General features: G+C 43.0%; 1 protein-coding gene across 5 annotated transcripts; it reads right to left on the reverse strand.

Annotated features, from left to right (window-relative positions):
• Positions 1-1,806: 1,806 nt before the first annotated feature.
• Positions 1,807-14,470, reverse strand: LOC134619147 (basic proline-rich protein-like). Of its 5 annotated transcripts, none has more exons than XM_063464908.1 (7): positions 14,399-14,470; positions 10,031-10,378; positions 9,659-9,820; positions 9,031-9,141; positions 8,731-8,765; positions 8,502-8,648; positions 1,807-7,714 (listed from the first exon to the last, which is right to left on the reverse strand). In XM_063464908.1, exon 7 carries the CDS (start codon positions 6,546-6,548, stop codon positions 2,979-2,981), a length of 3,570 nt encoding a protein of 1,189 aa, XP_063320978.1. In that variant the 5' UTR covers positions 6,549-7,714; positions 8,502-8,648; positions 8,731-8,765; positions 9,031-9,141; positions 9,659-9,820; positions 10,031-10,378; positions 14,399-14,470; the 3' UTR covers positions 1,807-2,978. The 5 variants fall into 5 exon arrangements, with proteins under 5 accessions (XP_063320978.1, XP_063320979.1, XP_063320977.1 ...); XM_063464909.2 differs by lacking the exon at positions 14,399-14,470 and adding an exon at positions 11,963-12,857 and having other exon boundaries at positions 9,031-9,132; XM_063464907.2 differs by lacking the exon at positions 14,399-14,470 and adding an exon at positions 11,963-12,857.
• Between the last annotated feature and the right edge of the window lie 5,262 nt (positions 14,471-19,732).

Here is a 19,732-nt window from a genome sequence, read left to right on the forward strand (position 1 = left end):
TGTTTTAACTATAATGGTAATTATATCCATAGGAAACAAATGTCATCAGTGATATTTTAGAAAAATACAAACCCTTCATTTGTGTGCATTTTGCTATTCAAAAATACATCTCTGTTTCTGTATATTGAGGCCAATGCACAATGTTACGTCCCTTGGCTTATGTGTCATCTCATGGAAATATCATGGACACTTAAAGACACTACACAGGGTAGTTTGTGTGTCAAATGTAGATGAAAATAGTGCAATGACAAAAACAAATGTAGTTAAGTAAATGGTGAAAAATTTTTAAACTATTAAGTTAAAAATTCTAAAGAAAAATAAGTTAACAATGGAAGGACTGATGTGGTTGTGAAGATAAACGTGACTAGGTGGAAATAGCACAGAATCAGCTGATTACGCTGTAGTACAAAAAAGTAGCGATGCGACGGTGAGCTTTGATTAGTCCTTAGCTCTCATCAATAATTTGCTTTTCTGAAAAGTGAACCCAGGGCTAACCTGGATGAGATGAAATCCTGCTTCACAAATTAATCGTTGGGTTTCAGAGAAACTTATTTTAGTGCCAGTGAGCTTTTGTTTTGTTCACCAGATGAAGCGTTACTTAAAATAAAAAAAATAAAAAAAACATCATGATAGAATCTGATAAAAGTCAAAACCAAATGTAACCTTTTTATCAAAAAGGCTTTTTTGCCTTCGAGTTGTCACATTCTTCTTATGTTGATATAACTATATTTTCATTGGATTTCACAAGGAAAGTTGCATAAAAACAATTGCAGGAAGTTTGAATAAGCAGTCATCTAAAAATTTGCATGAAGTGAAAATATTACTCTAAGGAAAAACGAAAAATATGTGGAACAAAACAGAAATTCTCTGATATTAAAGTCACAAACTTATGTGAACAAAATTACTCAAGTATAAAAGTCATTGCAAACAACACAGTTTATAATTATTTTTACTGTCTTGTTGTCTGTACTATTATTAGACAGTGCTGTGGCTTTGTGATGCAGTTTGTAGTTTGACATTTGAAGGCAAACCTTTTTTTTTCTCTTGTTTTTTCTACGCAAATTTGAAAGCTTGATTTTTTTCCCTCCTCTTTTTGATTTTAGAAATTAGATTACCTGCACCAAACACATATTCTCTTTTCCAACTTTGCTGGTCTCGTTCAGTCAAACTTGTGGTGCAGACAGTTCATTTTATGTTAAAATTATGAATGCAGCAAAGGTGTGTTTGCATCCATTCATGAATAAAGATGGAAGTGAAAATTTGTTTTACGACACCACAGTTTCTGAGTTCTCATACATCGCCACTAGGTAGTGCCTTTGACTTGATCAGTTTTTGATCAGTCGACTATGATGTAGTGCTTCCTCACTGGGAAAAATACCAGCGTTGTAGATGCTGGTAAGGTTTATAGCTGGGTCATCACCACATAGAACAGGGAGGTCTTGCAGTACAACACTGCACAGTCCTCTTCCATCTGACTTAACACAGAACCAGACGCTATACCATAAATAAGCTTACAATAGCAATAAAAACTTTACCATGTGTTACAGTACAGCTGCAGAGGGGAAAATCATCAGGCACAACAGGACATGTACTACTACATTTGCACGAGAGGACAGTTTGTATCTCAGTGAATTAATAGCAGAAACATGCATAAGTATAAATGTGTGTAAATGTTGGATGGAAACCATTTAAATGTAGAAAAAAGAATGAATGTCTGTGAATGGGTGAACGAGGCATGTTGTATAAAGCACTTTGAGTGTTCAAATAGAGTAGAAAATTGCAATATAAGAACCAGTCCATCTGCCTTTATTTATAAAAATATTTTGCCAACAATCAAGACCATACAGTTAAATCTGTCGATGTTCATGTTTATTTTAATTAAGATTTAAAAATCAGGTTGAGCACAATGAAGCAAACTAAAATAAGAACATAAAGATCCTTGTGCAAATCCAATAACCCACAGAACTGTGATATTGTTAAGATTATAAAAACAATTAACACAGTACTTTCAGTGTCTGTGTTAGTACAAAATTACACAAACAAGCAGGTTTGTGAGCAATGCTAGGGGCCTATAATTCAATTTGGTGTTGTGCCCATTTATTTATTTATTTTTTTTGCTTGTTTACATTGCCAACAGAAAGTATATGGAAACTGTCTCTAGTGGAACTTGTCTTTAGGGTTTTCTGACAGAATGTTTTTGAGTTTTCTGCAGCTTTTCATGCCATTATTCACTTTTCAGTCTCAGTTTTGTTAAGTTTGGGCAAGAAAGAAACCACTTGAGGTAAATTTCTACATGTGAAAGAAGCCATTTCTGTCATGGCTGTGTGCAGGCAGGCAGAGAGGAAGGACCCAAAACGCAGGACTCACGGAAGCGAAAGTAACTCAGAATGAACTGCTTTATTGCAGGCTGCTTACCAAACAGAAGACTAACTAAACTGGAAAATATAAACTAATCAGGCAGGCAAAAACAGGTAACAGGACACACAGCAGAAACTGAGGGTGAGTAGACGTTGACGACGCGACACCGAGTAGGGGAAGACACAGACACTAAATACAAGAGGTGAACGGAGCGAAGAGGAAACAGCTGGGAGACACGGCTGACGCTGATTACACTGACGAGACAGGGAGAGCACAAAGCTGAACGCACTGACATAGGACACAGACCTACAGAATAAAACAGGAAGCACACGACAGACAGAGACACAGACGCAGACTCATAAGCAGGCATAAGGACATCATGGACAGACAGAGAAGACTAAGCACAGGCAACCTAAACTAAACATGAGGGCAGGATAACGAAACCCAAACCAGAAATAATCATCATCATCCCCAGATAGCTTAAAGAAACAGAATACAATCACAATCAAAACAGCATCACCCGAGAATAAGAACTAATCCATAATGCAGAGATAAACCAAAACCTAAGGAACTCAAAATGCTGGGTCGAACCGACCCAGGACCGTAACAGTACCCCCCCCTCAAGGGCTGGCCCCAGACAGCCCAACAGAAACACAAAACCCGACCACAAAACAGAATTCAACCCCAAAACCCAAAAAACAGAAAACGACCCGACCAGGGCGGGCGGTGGGGGTCCAGGACGGAGGGACAGAGTCCAAAAGGCCCAGACGGCCAAGTTCAAGGGGCCGACCCGGAGGCCGACAGCACCGGAGGCCAAAACAGTTCAGTTCCGGAGGCCGACCATGCGAAAAGCAGCGGTAGCGGGGCAGGTCCGAAGGTGAGCCACGCAGTAGGCAGTGGCGAGGAGACAGTTCAGGGGGCCGACCGTGCGGACGGCAACGGCGGCGGCGAGAAATCAGTTCAGGAGGCCGACCGTGCTGGCGGCAACGGCGGCGAGGCAAACGAAGGCAGTCTGGAGGCCGGCCACGCGGAAAGCAGTGGCGGCGACGCCCAACCATCGGCCCGGAAGGGGACCGTCCACGACGGCAAGGACGTCCAGTCATAGGCCTGGAAAGCGGCCGGACAGGAGAAGCTGAAGCCGAAGCAGAGGCTGGACCAGGCGAGGACGAAGCCGTAGCCGAAGCCGAAGCAGGTGCTGGTGCTGGCGACGCTGGAGCTGGCGACGAGGAGGCTGCTGCTGCAGGCGACGCTGGAGCTGATGCTGAATCTGGGCCAGGCGAAGCCGGAGGCTCGGAGCCTGGACCAGACGAGAATGGCGCTGCAGGCGACGGCGTGGAAGCCGGAGACGGTGGCGCTGCAGGCGACGGCGTGGAAGCCGGAGACGGTGGCGCTGCAGGCGACGGCGTGGAAGCCGGAGACGGTGGCGCTGCAGATGAGGATGAGGCCGCAGCTGGACCAGGCGATGGCGACGCAGACTCGGAGGCTGGACCAGGCGATGGCGACGCAGACTCGGAGGCTGGACCAGGCGACGGCGACGCAGACTCGGAGGCTGGACCAGGCGACGGCGACGCAGACTCGGAGGCTGGACCAGGCGACGGCGACGCAGACTCGGAGGCTGGACCAGGCGACGGCGTGGGTGAAGCTGGAGCTGGACCAGACGACGGCGTGGGTGATGCAGGTGATGAGGAGGCTGCAGCTGGCGAGGGTGGAGACTCTGAGGCTGCAGCTGGTGGCGGCGTGGAAGCCGGAGACGGAGGCGCTGCAGCAGGTGACGCCGATGTGGCTGCTGCCGCCGGCGGCGCTGAAGCAGATGAGGAGGCCGCTGCAGGCGGCGTGAATGAGGCAGGTGGCTGGACGGGCTCCTCGGGCCCCCCAGCTGACGAGGCAGGTGGCTGGACGGGCTCCTCGGGCCCCCCAGCTGACGAGGCAGGTGGCTGGACGGGCTCCTCGGGCCCCCCAGCTGACGAGGCAGGTGGCTGGACGGGCTCCTCGGGCCCCCCAGCTGACGAGGCAGGTGGCTGGACGGGCTCCTCGGGCCCCCCAGCTGACGAGGCAGGTGGCTGGACGGGCTCCTCGGGCCCCCCAGCTGACGAGGCAGGTGGCTGGACGGGCTCCTCGGGCCCCCCAGCTGACGAGGCAGGTGGCTGGACGGGCTCCTCGGGCCCCCCAGCTGACGAGGCAGGTGGCTGGACGGGCTCCTCGGGCCCCCCAGCTGACGAGGCAGGAGGCTGGACGGGCTCCTCGGGCCCCCCAGCGGAGACAGGAGGCTGGACGGGCTCCTCGGGCCCCCCAGCGGAGACAGGAGGCTGGACGGGCTCCTCGGGCCCCCCAGCGGAGACAGGAGGCTGGACGGGCTCCTCGGGCCCTCCAGCGGAGACAGGAGGCTGGACGGGCTCCTCGGGCCCTCCAGCGGAGACAGTCACAAAACCAGCGGGCACAGGGGCCCCTGGCAGGGACAGAACGGAACCAGCAGGCGCGGGGACCTCTGGCAGGCACAGAACAGAACCAGCAGGCGCGGGGGCCTCTGGCAGGGACGGAACAGAACCAGCAGGCACACGGGCCTCTGGCAGGGACGGAACAGAACCAGCAGGCACACGGGCCTCTGGCAGGGACGGAACAGAACCAGCAGGCACACGGGCCTCTGGCAGGGACGGAACAGAACCAGCAGGCACACGGGCCTCTGGCAAACACACAGCAGACTGCAGCTGCACGGAGCATTGATTCCGCTCAGGTAGTGACTGCCGCTTGCAGTCCTCAGCTGGCTTCTTTATGTCCAGGGGGCCAGAGTTAACTGAACGCTGATATTTAACCTCTGGGGAGGCCCTGGAAAGAGTAAAAGTCTCTGATTTAGCCAGGTCTTGAGGAGCAGCAAAAGTCGGTGTGGGGCTATCCTCCTCCTGCAACTGAGTGGGTGGAGATGGTGGCTGAGGAGCGGGCAGTGCTAATGGCTGAGGTGCTGGCAATACAAGAGAGTGCACTGAACTCGACTGAACAGACTGGAGAACAGGACGAGACTGAACTGACTGAAGAACAGGTTGTAGTGGTGGTTGTGGTAAAGGTGGAACTGGTGATTGAGAGAATGACTGAGCTACAGGGGACTGGGCTGCTACAGGCTGAAGTATCGGATGAGGAGAGGATGAAACTAGCGGTGGAGAAGATGGTTGAACAACAGGTAATGAGGACACTGGAGACTGACCGGATGATAAGGCTAGTGACTCTTCTGCTAACCGAGCTACTGACTGGGTTATGGATTGTAATAAGGCTTGTAGTGAGTCTAGCTGTGGTTGTGACTGTGCTATGGGTAATGAGGCTGAATGTGGTGGAGGTGGCGACTGAGTTTCGGGCCGGGCGGCTAACTGAGTTTCGGGCCGGGCGGCTAACTGAGTTTCGGGCCGGGCGGCTAACTGAGTTTCGGGCCGGGCGGCTAACTGAGTTTCGGGCCGGGCGGCTAACTGAGTTTCGGGCCGGGCGGCTAACTGAGTTTCGGGCCGGGCGGCTAACTGAACAGCCATAGCCCCAGGATAAATACCTCCAGTCTTAACTCCTGGGTCCGAAGGAGCTTTAGGCGCACAGTCTTTTGACTCAACAGGAAAACGATCACTCTCAAAACGAATACTTTCATTTTCCCCAACAGGAGAAACACGAGTCCCAGAGTTCATGAAGCCGACGTTAGCGGCCTTGGGGGAAACAGTGTGTTTATCCCTTGACACAGAAGGCGAATGTAGCGAGACTTTGTCACTCACCCTAGGCGGTTGTTCGAAAAGAGTCCCAGGCTCCTGCTGGAGCGGTGAGTGCTGGCGGCGCGTTCGCCGCTTACTCGTAGAAGAGGGAGCAGCGCTGGCAGAATGCGACGAGGGATGACTCGGCTGAGGCTGCTCCTGCTGTGATGTGGAAACGCTGGGTGAGTCGGGTGGCACAATAATAATCCCTAACATCTTATAGAATGCCTGAGCCGGCGTAAGCTGGTTGCTTGCGGGCTCGTAGTAATCCTCCCGGGACCGGCTAGAGCGTTTTCTGCGAGACCGGGGCGTCCGAGGGGAGGAAGCAGATGAGCGGGCCGAAGTGTAGGCTGCTAGCGAGGAAAGGCAGCACGGAGGCCCTCCAAGCGCTAGCCGGGTCCCGTCAAAACGGGAGCTGCGCTTCCACCGTGAGTCCGCTGGGTCCGTGTACTGGTCGCGTCGTTCTGTCATGGCTGTGTGCAGGCAGGCAGAGAGGAAGGACCCAAAACGCAGGACTCACGGAAGCGAAAGTAACTCAGAATGAACTGCTTTATTGCAGGCTGCTTACCAAACAGAAGACTAACTAAACTGGAAAATATAAACTAACAGGCAGGCAAAAACAGGTAACAGGACACACAGCAGAAACTGAGGGTGAGTAGACGTTGACGACGCGACACCGAGTAGGGGAAGACACAGACACTAAATACAAGAGGTGAACGGAGCGAAGAGGAAACAGCTGGGAGACACGGCTGACGCTGATTACACTGACGAGACAGGGAGAGCACAAAGCTGAACGCACTGACATAGGACACAGACCTACAGAATAAAACAGGAAGCACACGACAGACAGAGACACAGACGCAGACTCATAAGCAGGCATAAGGACATCATGGACAGACAGAGAAGACTAAGCACAGGCAACCTAAACTAAACATGAGGGCAGGATAACGAAACCCAAACCAGAAATAATCATCATCATCCCCAGATAGCTTAAAGAAACAGAATACAATCACAATCAAAACAGCATCACCCGAGAATAAGAACTAATCCATAATGCAGAGATAAACCAAAACCTAAGGAACTCAAAATGCTGGGTCGAACCGACCCAGGACCGTAACACATTTCGCTAACTCAATTCATAGATGTCCCTCCAAGAAAAACCTGCTGACTGACCTGAGACCACTGCATGCTCTCATACAGCAATGGATGTTCCAAGTCAGTTGGGTTTTCCTGTATTTGTTAATGGAAAATACTCCAGTTTGCAAAATGTATGCATGCAACCAGTTATCTGTTAAGTTAAAGTAGATATAACTAAATAATTAAATAAATTAATCTGAGGCTAATAGTTTGAACATTCAGTTCGCTTAAATAAGCAGAAAAGAACCTCATTTTGTATGAATTACGATCACCTGTTGATCTTTGTGAGAGGGAAGGTGCCATCGGCAGCATTAATACCGTTTTTTAACTACAGAGTACAGAGGAGATGAAGAATCTTTGGTGTGGTTGAAAGGGCTGGTATGTACCACAGGTGTGGAGTAAACAACATCAGTTGCATTACGAGATGGAGCGCTGTTGGTGGCAGGAATGTGGGAAAAATCGACTTCAGAGTAATGAAGATTATTTGAGTTGTCTTCAGCCTGAAAGAAAAGTGAGAACAAACTTTAGTCTCTTAAAAGTATTTTTTTAAATAAAATAATTTTTTATAGAGCTATATCCAGAGAGATTACAAATTTATTAAAAATCCACATTTTGTGTCCCAAATCTTTCTAACATCCTCAGTTATTCTCGACCTTGTTGAATATATAAAAAAGGAGTGTACAAAACAAGCTATAGCTACTTTACTGATGCAAAACAAATCAACAGGAACACTAACTACTTCCTCTAAAATCTTTGTAAAATTGATTCATCATCTCTCGAAATACATTTTGAACAAATAGTGAACATAATTTCATCAGTGAAGGTTTCATCAGCTGCACATCTCTTTCCCACTGACATTCTTAAACTCAGTGCAGTGAATGACCCATTTAAAGACATTAAATGGCGAAAAAAGTTTACAGAAACTACAGCTGATCCTAAATGCAACAGTCAGACTTCTTACTAAAACCAAAAATAGAGAACACATGAACCCTGTTTTAGCTTCTCTTCACTGGTGACGTGTTAATTTGAGATTTGACTTAATGATTTTATAGTGGATTTTCCAAGGCCCTTGTAGCCTCCCATCACATTATATTTCTAATTTGATGGTTATCACTGTACTTGCCCAGCCATAACCTGAGGTCCTCATTGCTTTATTAGTCAAACTGTTATCAAATTTAATATAAATATTATCTTATCTTAAGTTTTATCTTATCTTATCTTATCCTATCTTATAAAGATCCAGATTTCTGACCTCAAAGCTTAAAATCAGACCATAATTTTACTTACTGTGTTCTGAGGAGGGGTGCTGAGGCTGCGGAGGTCTATGTTTTCAAATCCATGTGATTGGGAATATTTGGGGTACATGCAAGCTGAGGACACACCTATGGGAGGTAAATTGTCCCTTTCTCTGATCTCTTCATAGAGCTGGTTCACCTGTAGAGAAAGAAGAACCCATCTTATTCATACAAATCAAGCAGTAATGAAGCTCAGGTATCTCAGAATTCCTGTAATTCACCTGTGTGATGTCACCATTTTCATTTTCCAAAGGTCCTGAAAAACATGCAGGTCAAAAAATAAGCCACATCTGAAGAATTAAACCAGAAACTCTGTTATTTTTATTCATTTTCGCTTTTAAAAACTTTTTTTCTTTCTTCCACACACAGACATCTCCGAGGTAGATAAATAATGCATGTTTTTCAGTAACTTCCAAAACACAGTTTTCTGTGTGTGTGTGTGTGTGTGTGTGTGTGTGTGTGTGTGTGTGTGTGTGTGTGTGTGTGTGTGTGTGTGTGTGTGTGTGTGTGTGTGTGTGCACCTTTGTGTTTACTGGCCCTCTTCTTCTTGCAGAAAATCAGCAAAGCTGCCGAGAAGAGGATGATCATAATGGCCAGAAACAGACCCACATAAGGAAGCATACCTGCAGTAGCTTAAAAGAACACATTTGTTTTACTCAGAGAATCTAACGATGTTTTCATTATCTACTCGGATTGACTCAGAATGTCTTGCAAAAACTTGACTCAGATTGACTGGTTTTCCATTACAATCAAGTACTGCCTAATGTGCAGTTATAGCAACGTGACACGAGCATCCTATGAGGTAATTATGCAACATGAAGCAACATTGGACATCGACACACCTGCTGCTTGGTCTGTGGCTTTTTGCCAGACTCGGGGAACACGGCGTCATTTTTTGAAGCCATTTCCCTCAATGTCGGGTTTCAAAAATGGTGGTTTTGATTTTTGTGAACAAGGTGCTGTCATGACTCATCGGGTGATGCCAAGTTCGGATCTCTTGGAAACCCGGCCGAACAGGTACTATTTTAGTAACTGGTAAACGAACCGTAACAAGTCAGTCTGTGCAGGTACTAATGGAAAAGGGTCTGAATAACCAAGATCATAGCTACATCGACATATTACATATTAAACATAAAATGTATAATGTACCTGAACTTGCAGGCGATCTCTCGGGCTGTTTTGAGGTTTCAATGGACACTGATGAAACTCCAGCACTTTCTGAACTGAAGACTGAAGTCTCTGTTGTTGTTGTTGTTGCTGTTGTTGTTGTTGTTGCTGTTGTTGTTGCTGTTTCTATTTTTGTTGTTGAGCCTGATGACAGAAATGTTAAAGTTGAAGTATACAAACAACATGAACAATGAAACAATGAGATTAAATCTTAATAATTATGCTTAAAGCAGATTCAGTGTTTGCATGTAAGGTTTAGTTTGTGGTCATCAGCATAATTTATAAAAACTAAATTTTAGACCATGAAGTTTATGTAAAGCAATGACATAAAAAATTATTTTTGCTGGAACTCACCTTCTGTGACAAGAATGTAAAACTCATGGCTCAGATTTCCATCCCAAGTTTTGGTCAAATGACACATGTATGTTCCCGTGTCCGACCTTTTCAGCTTTGCGATGCTCACATACAGAATATCAGATGACAGAAAACCTTTTTTTACATACTGAATGCTGTATCTGCCATTTTTAGCTACATTCTCTGTTGTTTCAATTAGGATATTTTGTTTTTCACATTTTCCCTTACAGAAGAACTTGTTGGTTCCAGAGTAAGGAAATTTGCATTCAACTCTGATGTTTTCTCCTTCCATTCTTCTATAGGTGGGAATTCCTTTATTGACTTTACCAGAACTTCCATTGTGCAGTACTGTAGAAATGAAGAACAATCAATAGTTAATATGTACCCTGTAATATGTTTTCAAAAATATATTTTTGTACATTTAATTTAATTGAATTTATTCACTTTATGTGAAAAGCCATAAATGTTTAGTTGAATTCACTAAATTCTTACTTTACTTGTGAAGTAAACTAATTTTATAAACAGCAAATATCATGTTTTTTCCTAGTATCTACACAAATCATCAGCTGAAGAAGACTCGGAGTTAAAGTTTTGTGTAAAAGGTAGAAAATCATCTTGAGTTTTACTTGTTTCAGAATCCATCTCCATCCGCTTTTCCAACCTTCACACGTAAAATGAAGATGTGTTGCTGAACATTCAGAGACTTAAGGATGTCAACACTCACGCAGTGTTGTTCCTTTTATGTTTCATATTTAACAAATATGAAACATAAAACATTGCTGTTGCATCATCTTCGAACAAAGAATGGATAAACATAATTTACCACCAAACTGGTCCACCTTCGTGTTCCCCTTGCCAAATGCTCCTCAATCAAAGATTTACTCACAAACCGACCTCAGTCAGTCAGACTGCTTCCACCTATTCCCCCAAATGTCACTCAGCATCAAATCTCCACAGGGCTGTATTCTCAGCCCCCTAATTCACGCCCTGTACACACATAATTGTGCATCAAACCACCCAATGAACATCATCTTCAAGTATGCTGATGACACCACCATGAACAGGCTCATCTGTAATGGAGATGAAACAGGGTGGAGGTAGAGAATTTTTCCTGCTGATGCTCAGAAAATAACCTGAAGCTGTAATTCCTTACAGCAAAAGAACTCAGAATGGACTTCAGGAGGCACAGACAGGTCCACTCCCTTTGATTATAAATGTTGAATGGGGAGAATCTGTCTCCCCCATTCTGGGAACCCACATCCCCGTGGATCTCACCTGGACCCACAACACCAACGCTCAGGTGAAGAAGGCCGAGCAGTGGCTGCACTTTCTTTGTGTCCTGCTGCTGGCCTTGTAACACTCGTCTGGAGAGCGTGCTCTACATAGGGGCCACAACTGAGAGACAACTTTCATCCGCCACCCCTAAAGGCCATGCCAGCTCCTCCTGTCTCACAAAATCCAGGGCCATCACAGGTGACCCCTTGATGCCTGCCCGCCATCTGTTTGACCCACTACCCTTTGGACGGCGCCTCAGGTCAATCAGGTCCCACAACACTACACTCACAAACAGCTTCTTCCCGTGGGCCATTCAGACTGTTAACAAGCACTACCCCCCCCACACACACACACACACACACACACCCCACCCATGGGTTTAACACCCATGCACCAGTCTGAGCCATGGTCTGAGTAGCCTTTATCACTCAGGCCACTCACTCACAGACTCTACTTCCAAGCACTTTGCAACCTGTTCTCTAACGGATGTTTTTTCTATTTGTGTCATCTTGTTTTTTTTATTTTTCGTCTGTTTGTTATTTATTCATGCTGTCTTACTATTTATATGTAACCCTTGTGTTGTCCTCGGGCCAAAAATGGTCCCTAGGTGAAAGGCAAACAAGTATATGGGAATCCCGAGGACAACACAATTAATACCTGTACAGTTGGTGTGGAGCAGCCACAATTTCGTTGCACATGTATGTGGTGGAGGTGTGATCCTTAGCTCAGCTGCAGGGGAGGGGTGGTGCAGTGAGCTCAAGGGGCGGTGCCAGGGAGGCTGGAGGGACAGGTGGATGTGATTGTGCTGGCTGGCAAGGATTTCCCTTATTCAGTGATGTCAGAGACAAGAGGGTAGATGAGTGTGGAGATCACTGTGTGTTCAATAAAAAGCTCAAACCAAACAAACACGTTGTGTTGGGTCAGAATCCTACAATGTGTAATGACAATTAAGAGCTATTCTATTCTATTCTGTTCAGTAGCCCGATTGGTTCTGGGCAAAAACGGTCCTGATGGATGTGTATGGCTGGGGTAGCTGGTATCAGAGAATATCTTCTGGGCCTTTCTCCTAAAACGCTGTCTGTAGAAGTCCTGGATGGCTGGCAGTTTAGACCTGGTTATATGTTGTGCTTATCTGACCACCCTCCATAGAGCTTGCTGTCCAGGACATTACAACCGCCTGCCAGACCATGATATAGCCAGACAGAATACTCTCGATGGTGCATCGATACAAGTTGGTGAGAATTCCGGGGTCCATGCCAAACCACTGCAGAAAAAGGAGCCGCTGTCTTGCTGCTTTTGTGATCACATCCACATGATGTGATCAGCTCAGATCATCACTGATGTTAATCCCCAGGAATCTGACGCATCTGACTCTCTCTACCTCAGTCCCTTCGATATAGATGATAGTGTTGGAGCTGTGTGTGTCTGCACAGTTGTAGGTAATGAAGGTGTATAGCAGGGGGCTGAGCACACATCCCTGGTGGGGCATCGGTGTTGAGCGTCAGTGGAGATGATGCAGCACTGCCGATTTGTACCACCTGTGGTCTGTCTGTCAGAAAGTCCAGGATCCAGTTGCATATTGAACCACAGATTCCAAAGCTTCATGATGAACCTGGATGGAATTATAGTGTTGAAAGTGGAGCTCTGCTCAATAAACAGCATCCGCACATGTGTTCTTATGGGCAGTGTGCATAGCAAGCACTATTGCATTGTCTGTGGTTCTGTTTGGCCTGTAGGCAAACTGAAAAGGATACACACATTTTGCAGCACTTCTTTTTGTAGCTACTTTATCAAGAAAAAAATTAGATCAGGGAACCCTTCCCAATAGGTGGCATCTGGGTTGAAAAGAAATATGATTTTATGTCCTACACAACAGTAACAGTCATTTGTGTTAACCCTGATTATGCCATGTTTGCAGCAACGCAGAGTGGTTTCTTCCTTCTTTGAGCAGGAAATTCAGTTTTTTGACATGCATTGTTTTGTATTTACCAGTTACTGACGTGCTTGTTTACGGGCATCGCATCTTCACCTTCAAACTTGCTGTAAGACTCTAATAAAGTAGTGCTGATATAACCGGTCCAGCAGAGTCTGATGTCATAAAGACTTGACGCCAGACTTCAGGTGGATTACTTTTTCTTCATCATCTTCAAATCTTCCTTCTTCTAAAAATCACAGTTGTTGTCTGACAGATAATCTTTCTGTCATCTTGACTGATTAGCAGCCACTTAAGCAAAGCTACATGTATTTATTTGTTATGTCCTACCCCTGACTGTCGTGCACACACACACACACACACACACACACACACACACACACACACACACACACACACACACACACACACACACAGACTAGAATAACACACAAACAAACGTTAAGACCAGTTTCCCTTGTTTCCTTCCTTTGTGTTGCAAAGCAGTGAGGTTGAAGAAACAACAGTGTGTACTTGTCAACTATAAATGCATCCTTAAAATAAAATAAATAAAAAACAAGTATAGGCAGATATTTGGCTGTGTATTCAACAACAATGCAAGAAAATCAGGATAATTTCTTTAAAGAAAACTGAAGTGAAATTATTGAAAAACAAAATAAACTGAAGTCGTGTTTAAATAAAAATGAGGAAGTTAACTTGTACTTTCAGAGGCACTTACACCTCTGAACATGTTTAACCACAAACACTATGAGAACACTGTTTAACTTTACAATTGTTCATCAAAGGTGAAAAACAGCTGTAAAGTCCAAATGTTAATCCTAGTTTTTTTAGTTTTCCAGTGTGTTGCAAAACAGTGATACTGTAAACTGTCTGTTCCCCATAAAAAAATCTCAACTATAACACTACTCTTTAAAAAAAAAAAAGTATATACGTGGATATTTTATTAAATATTGAACTACAATGGAGAATCTGGAGACTTTTGGAAAAAAAGATAATCTTAGGTAATAAAAAATGGAGCCATGCTTAAAAAAGGTTCCTGCATGGTTTATATTTGGGGAAGTTACCTCATATTTTTAACAAACTTCATGTTCCAATAAACATATTTAACCACATAAGGCAATGATATACAAGAAGGAGAAATAATACAAAAATTTACTCACTGAGAAAGATGAAACAGACCACAGTGCCACATACTGTCTTCATATTGACCGTCTGATCGTATAATATTCCTCGTCTTACAAACCAGGAACTTCTCACTTCTCTTAATGATGGACTCCCTCCCCCATACATGTCATACAGCTCTACACTTCTCCCCTTTGCTTTAACTTTTTGAACTGCGGAGTGAAGGATTCTGTGTTGGTTTAGCTTTTCAAAAATGTGCCTCATCACTTCTAAAGCTGCATTAGGCTGGATTTACATGCTTGGAGTCTAAACAAAGCCGCAAGCCAGATGGCTAGCAAGCTCAACACAAGAACGTGACACGCTGCTGTAGAAATAAATATGGATGGATATGAATAAAAAAAAATAATAACAGAGTAATCAAAAGAGAAAGTCACAACCATTATGAATTCAAACGTTAGCTGAGTCATCAGCTTCCTGTTTTATAGAACAGGATACCTCTCAATACATCCCTGAAGTCCACAAAAACAAAAAGTAAATAAATAGATAAAATTGTTTGTAACCAGTGGGGGGGAAATAAAACAAGGCATAGTCTATAGGGAAAGAGGACATTTAAAAATGTGTATTGGTAAACTTTACACTCTTTAATATCCACACACAGAGGTCTGAGGGATCTTTCAGCAACAGTGAAACCAATATCTGTTGAACTGACTGGTCGTTAGGGAATTATTTCATATCTGATCAGCTCCAATCTAGAAGAATACCTGCTCCAGGGCAGGATAGGTTTAATACCGGTTACCATGGTGATATACCCTGCTAAGAAGAGAAACTTTGTAGTACAGGAAATCCTCTTTTGCACTAGAGGCCTTTAGTAGGAGGCAAAAGTTCAGGAACATAGTGTAACATTCATTAAAGTACTGTGTACTGTGCAAGGTTAAAAGAAGTAGCCACCAGAGGGAAACAAAGGTCAACATCAATACTCTGTGTTATTAAAAATATTTATAACTCACCACAGGTTTATAACAGAAAGATTTAGATGACAATGACTGCATATTTTAGATTTAGATTATCTTTTACATAGTGAACATAATCCATCAGATAAACTGGCTTTTGAATTCAGCCCACTGTACAATATGTTTCCTATGAAATAAGAACAGTGAAATAAGAATACAGAACTAAACTGAAAGAAGACAGTACAGGTCGTTTTTCAAATGCAGTAGCTAAGAGAAATGTATCCTTGTTTACTCTATAATAACTATTCATAAAGTACTTTCAGCTACTGTCAGTGCAAAACAACATAAACAAACAGCTTTTACCGTGAACAAGCTTCGTTCCAAAAAACTAAATATCCAGTCGGATAAAATTTGCTGCATACACAGTGTAAATAAAACATAAATATTCTGTTCCATCATCACATCACGTGAAGTCTTTTGTTTCACACTGCATTCGCTGTGGCTTCAAAGTCAAACTTTGAATCATTGTGAAAAAAACACTTCTCAAACACTTTGTTACGCCCCTCTGCAACCTCTATTCTCTTTGCAGTGACACTGCAAGACTCTTCAGGTGTTGCCTCTTTTCAGTTTTTATTTTATTTCAGTTTCGGTTTTATAGAGTACAGAGGAGGTGAAGAATCTTTAACATGGTTCCTGGGGCTAGCATGTATCTGAGGTGTGGAGTAGACAACATCACCCGATTTACCACAGAGGGCGCTGTTGGTTACAGAAATGTGGGAAAAATCCACTTCAGTGTAATCAACTTCATCTGTGTGATTTTCAGCCTGAAAGATAAGTGAGGTTAAATTTTAAACGTACTTAAAAAAATAAACCCATCCAGCAGATAAAACAGGAGTGAACAAAATGCTTGTTTGCTTTACTAAACTTGCTTTACTAAAACTAAACAAATCACTACAACCTACAACCTCAGCTAATGCATTAAATTATCACCTCACAGAAGCTGAAAATTATAACGTTTAGGAACAAAGGATTTGTCCTGGACTTAAAAAAAAAGCTAGCCAAGCCTAATAACCCTGAACCAGAGTGTGTTCACTGAATTTGGACATTTTTAATTTTTACTATTAGCTGGCAGAAAGAAAACATCCTATCAATGATTACTAATGACACTACTCAAACAGGTTTGTTCTGGTTTCTGACCAGTCAGACCACACATCTACTTACTTTACTCTGAGAATAGGTGACGAGGCTGTAAAGTTCAAGGTTTTCAACTCCAGCTCGCTGGCAGGTTTTGGGAAAGGCATCAGCTGAAGACACTTCCACAGGAGGCGAACTGCCGTCTCTTATCTCTTCACACAATCGGTTATTCTGGAAAAAAGAGAACATACTGGCCAAATGATAAAAATCAAAAGGTAATGAAGCTCGTGTGTCTCATAATTTCTAAAACTAACCTGTGTGATATTGGCGTATTCAGTTTCCACAGGAGGTCCTGAGAAATGCAGGTGAGAACACAAACACCTTAAACACCGTCCAGGAACTACAACCAACTACAAAAAAGGAACTAAACTTGGGAACAATATGAAGAATGAAAACTGAATATCTTTCAACTTAATCTTCAGACGTATTTAGTGCCACAGCCAAGTCACACTTGACTTAATTCATGCCTATTGTAATCTGCTACATCTTGCATCTTTTTTTCCAGCTGTGCAGATGTTGTGCTTCTGAAATGTCCAGGTTCATGTCCAGCTTTACCAGGACATCTGTCAACTTTCAGATATCCTAACATCTTAATAAGTCAACCCAGTGGGTATCAGTCTAGTACTTCTAGCTTCTAGTTAGAAGCATCTGAGAGTCACAGACATGGATAGGTCTACTGAAGTTAAAACCTCTGTCACTACATCATTTTTCATTTTTCTTTTAATGAGTTTGAATTTTCCTAAGTCGATTGTTTAGCAATGTATGAAAACTGGTCAATGTGACTCTGTGATGAACACCTTTCAGTCAAACAATCAGATGTTGTCACAGCAGATTTTTCCAGATTAGAAATCAACAGGTTTGACATCACCACCTACTGACCAATCAGTTCTCCAGAAAATACTGTAATTATTCCAGAAGCCTCTCTCTCAGACCTCTGCAGAGAGAATATAAGAGTCTAATGTTTTTCAGTTGTGTTGAAAGTCTTTGAGTTTGCCTGATGTGAATCAGAAATAAAGATTCTTACACTCAACTTTATTTTTTGATTGTTTTCTGTTGCCAGCAAACAGTTTAACAACAATTTTATTTTTCTATAAGCATTTAACCATGATCCTAAAAGTAGACAACAACATTGTACTTTGTGACCTGAATCAAATTTGTACACTGACTACGCCCAAATTTTCACTTGTTCCATGGGCAGATTTTTTCACTTAATACAAGGAAACATTTTTTTTGCTTGAAATAAGTGAAAAAAATCTGCAATTGGAACAAGTGAAAATTCTCCAGATCCAAGATGCACTGTCTAAATACAAGTTCATATATCTCACTGAAATGTTACTGTGTAGCTGATTGTGTCTTATTTTAACTGTGATGAGATATTTTTGACTTGAAATTAGACAAATATACTTGGTAAGTTTTTGAATTTTTGCAGTGCAGTATAACAACTTAATTAAGGTTAACTCTGGGGTTAATCTGCAGGAAATAAATTTGCATTGATGTGATGTGCTCTGAAGTGGTAAAAAACACAGGTTTCTCACTGTGCTGCAGACTCACCTTTAGGTTTAATGACCTTCCTCTTCTTATAGAAAATCAGCAAAGCGGCTGATAAGAGGGTGATCATAATGACCAGAATCAGAATCACATAAAGCGGCTTATCTGCACCTCAAGAGAACATATTTCTTTTTACTGTCACACTCGTAATATTAGGCAATAAATTATACAAACAAAACACAGATACTCTGAGTTACATTTCATTTGTATGAAATTACTTTAGGTCCTCCTAATTTATTTTCAGATAAGGTTTCAGTTTCTACTGTTGCACTTGAATCCTCCATCTGGTTAAAACATTCAGTACCAACCATGCCTCAAATGAAGCTGTCCTGTGTGCATGTCTGTGAAGTTTAATGTTTTACGTTAAGCTTGCATGCACATCGTGAGAAATGTAACGCAATGTCAGGTCGACGTAGCCCACAGCTATTGTGATTGGCCAGTTCTGTGCTGTCTTTTCCTCGCTGTATTTTTGTCTACTTTTTTGATGGCATAATAGTCATAGGATCAATATAAGGAGTCACAAATGTCAGCAAAGTCCTAGAAGAATGTTGAAACTTCCAAAATGGACGTGAGAGAATATATATAACATTTGACCTTTTTCTATCCCCTGACACCACATTTAAAACACTAGGACATGACCACACAGTAACAGGTAACCACACAGAAGTGGAAGTCTATAACATCTGTCATCTAGAGCTCATGTCATGGTGCTTTGATGAAGTCAAACGTGATCTCACTCAGCTGTTCATGTGCATTTCCTGAGTTCTTCATGTAACTCTTGCACGGTTTATGCACTGCATTTGTTTGAAAACTTTACTCATTTTGTAAATTGTGCTTAAAATTACAAAATCAAATAAATGACAACGCATCATTAGTAATTATAAGGTTATGATGAGGACCCATTAATAAATTAAAGTTTACACGTTATGTTTACACTTTAGTAGTCAGTAATATGTCAGAGCGATGTTTCTACTGCTCATGAATGTGGTTGAGGTTTTTGATAAATACACAGACGAACCCATATCTATGTGCATATAATATGTACCTGGACCTGCAGGTGTCTCAGAATGGTTCAGGATTTCAGTGGAGAAGGATGAAGATGTAGTGCTTACTAAACTGAAGTTAAAACTTTGTGTTGTTGTTGCTGCTGTTGTTGCTGTTGTTGTTGCTGTTGTTGAGGTTGATAGGAGAAAGGTTGATGATGAAAAAGCTTTTGGAGTAGAGCCTGGTGTTGAAGTTTTTACAGCTGTGAACAAAGAAACAATCAGTACAAAAACAATCCTGCAGTTTGTATGTCTGCATGCGAGTAATGTGGGTTAACAGGTGTTTTATGGCAACGCTAAGCTTATATTCAAAAAAACGACTGAATGGAGATCAGTTGAAAGAAATGTTGCTGCCAGTGAGACGTGAATATATCCACATCTTCAGAAATATGAATACAATTTTTGTAGAGACTTACCTTCAGTGACAGTTATCTCAAAATAATCTGGTTTCAAAGTGCGATCCAAAGTACACTTGTACCGTCCTGAGTCAGACTGTTTCAGCTGTGTGATGCTCACATACATAGTATGTGAAACACCTTTTTTGACATATTGAATGCTGTATCTGCCACTCTGAAATGTGTCAGAAGTTGTATTAATCAGAATGTTTCCCTTTTCACATTCTTCCTTACAGAAGAGC

The sequence above is a fragment of the Pelmatolapia mariae genome, linkage group LG20 (genome assembly GCF_036321145.2).
Source record: "Pelmatolapia mariae isolate MD_Pm_ZW linkage group LG20, Pm_UMD_F_2, whole genome shotgun sequence".
Lineage (NCBI taxonomy): Eukaryota > Metazoa > Chordata > Actinopteri > Cichliformes > Cichlidae > Pelmatolapia > Pelmatolapia mariae.

Coding starts and splice junctions, on each gene's coding strand:
- LOC134619147 (XM_063464908.1), bottom strand. CDS start 6,548: ATGACAGAACGACGCGACCAGTACACGGACCCAGCGGACTCACGGTGG.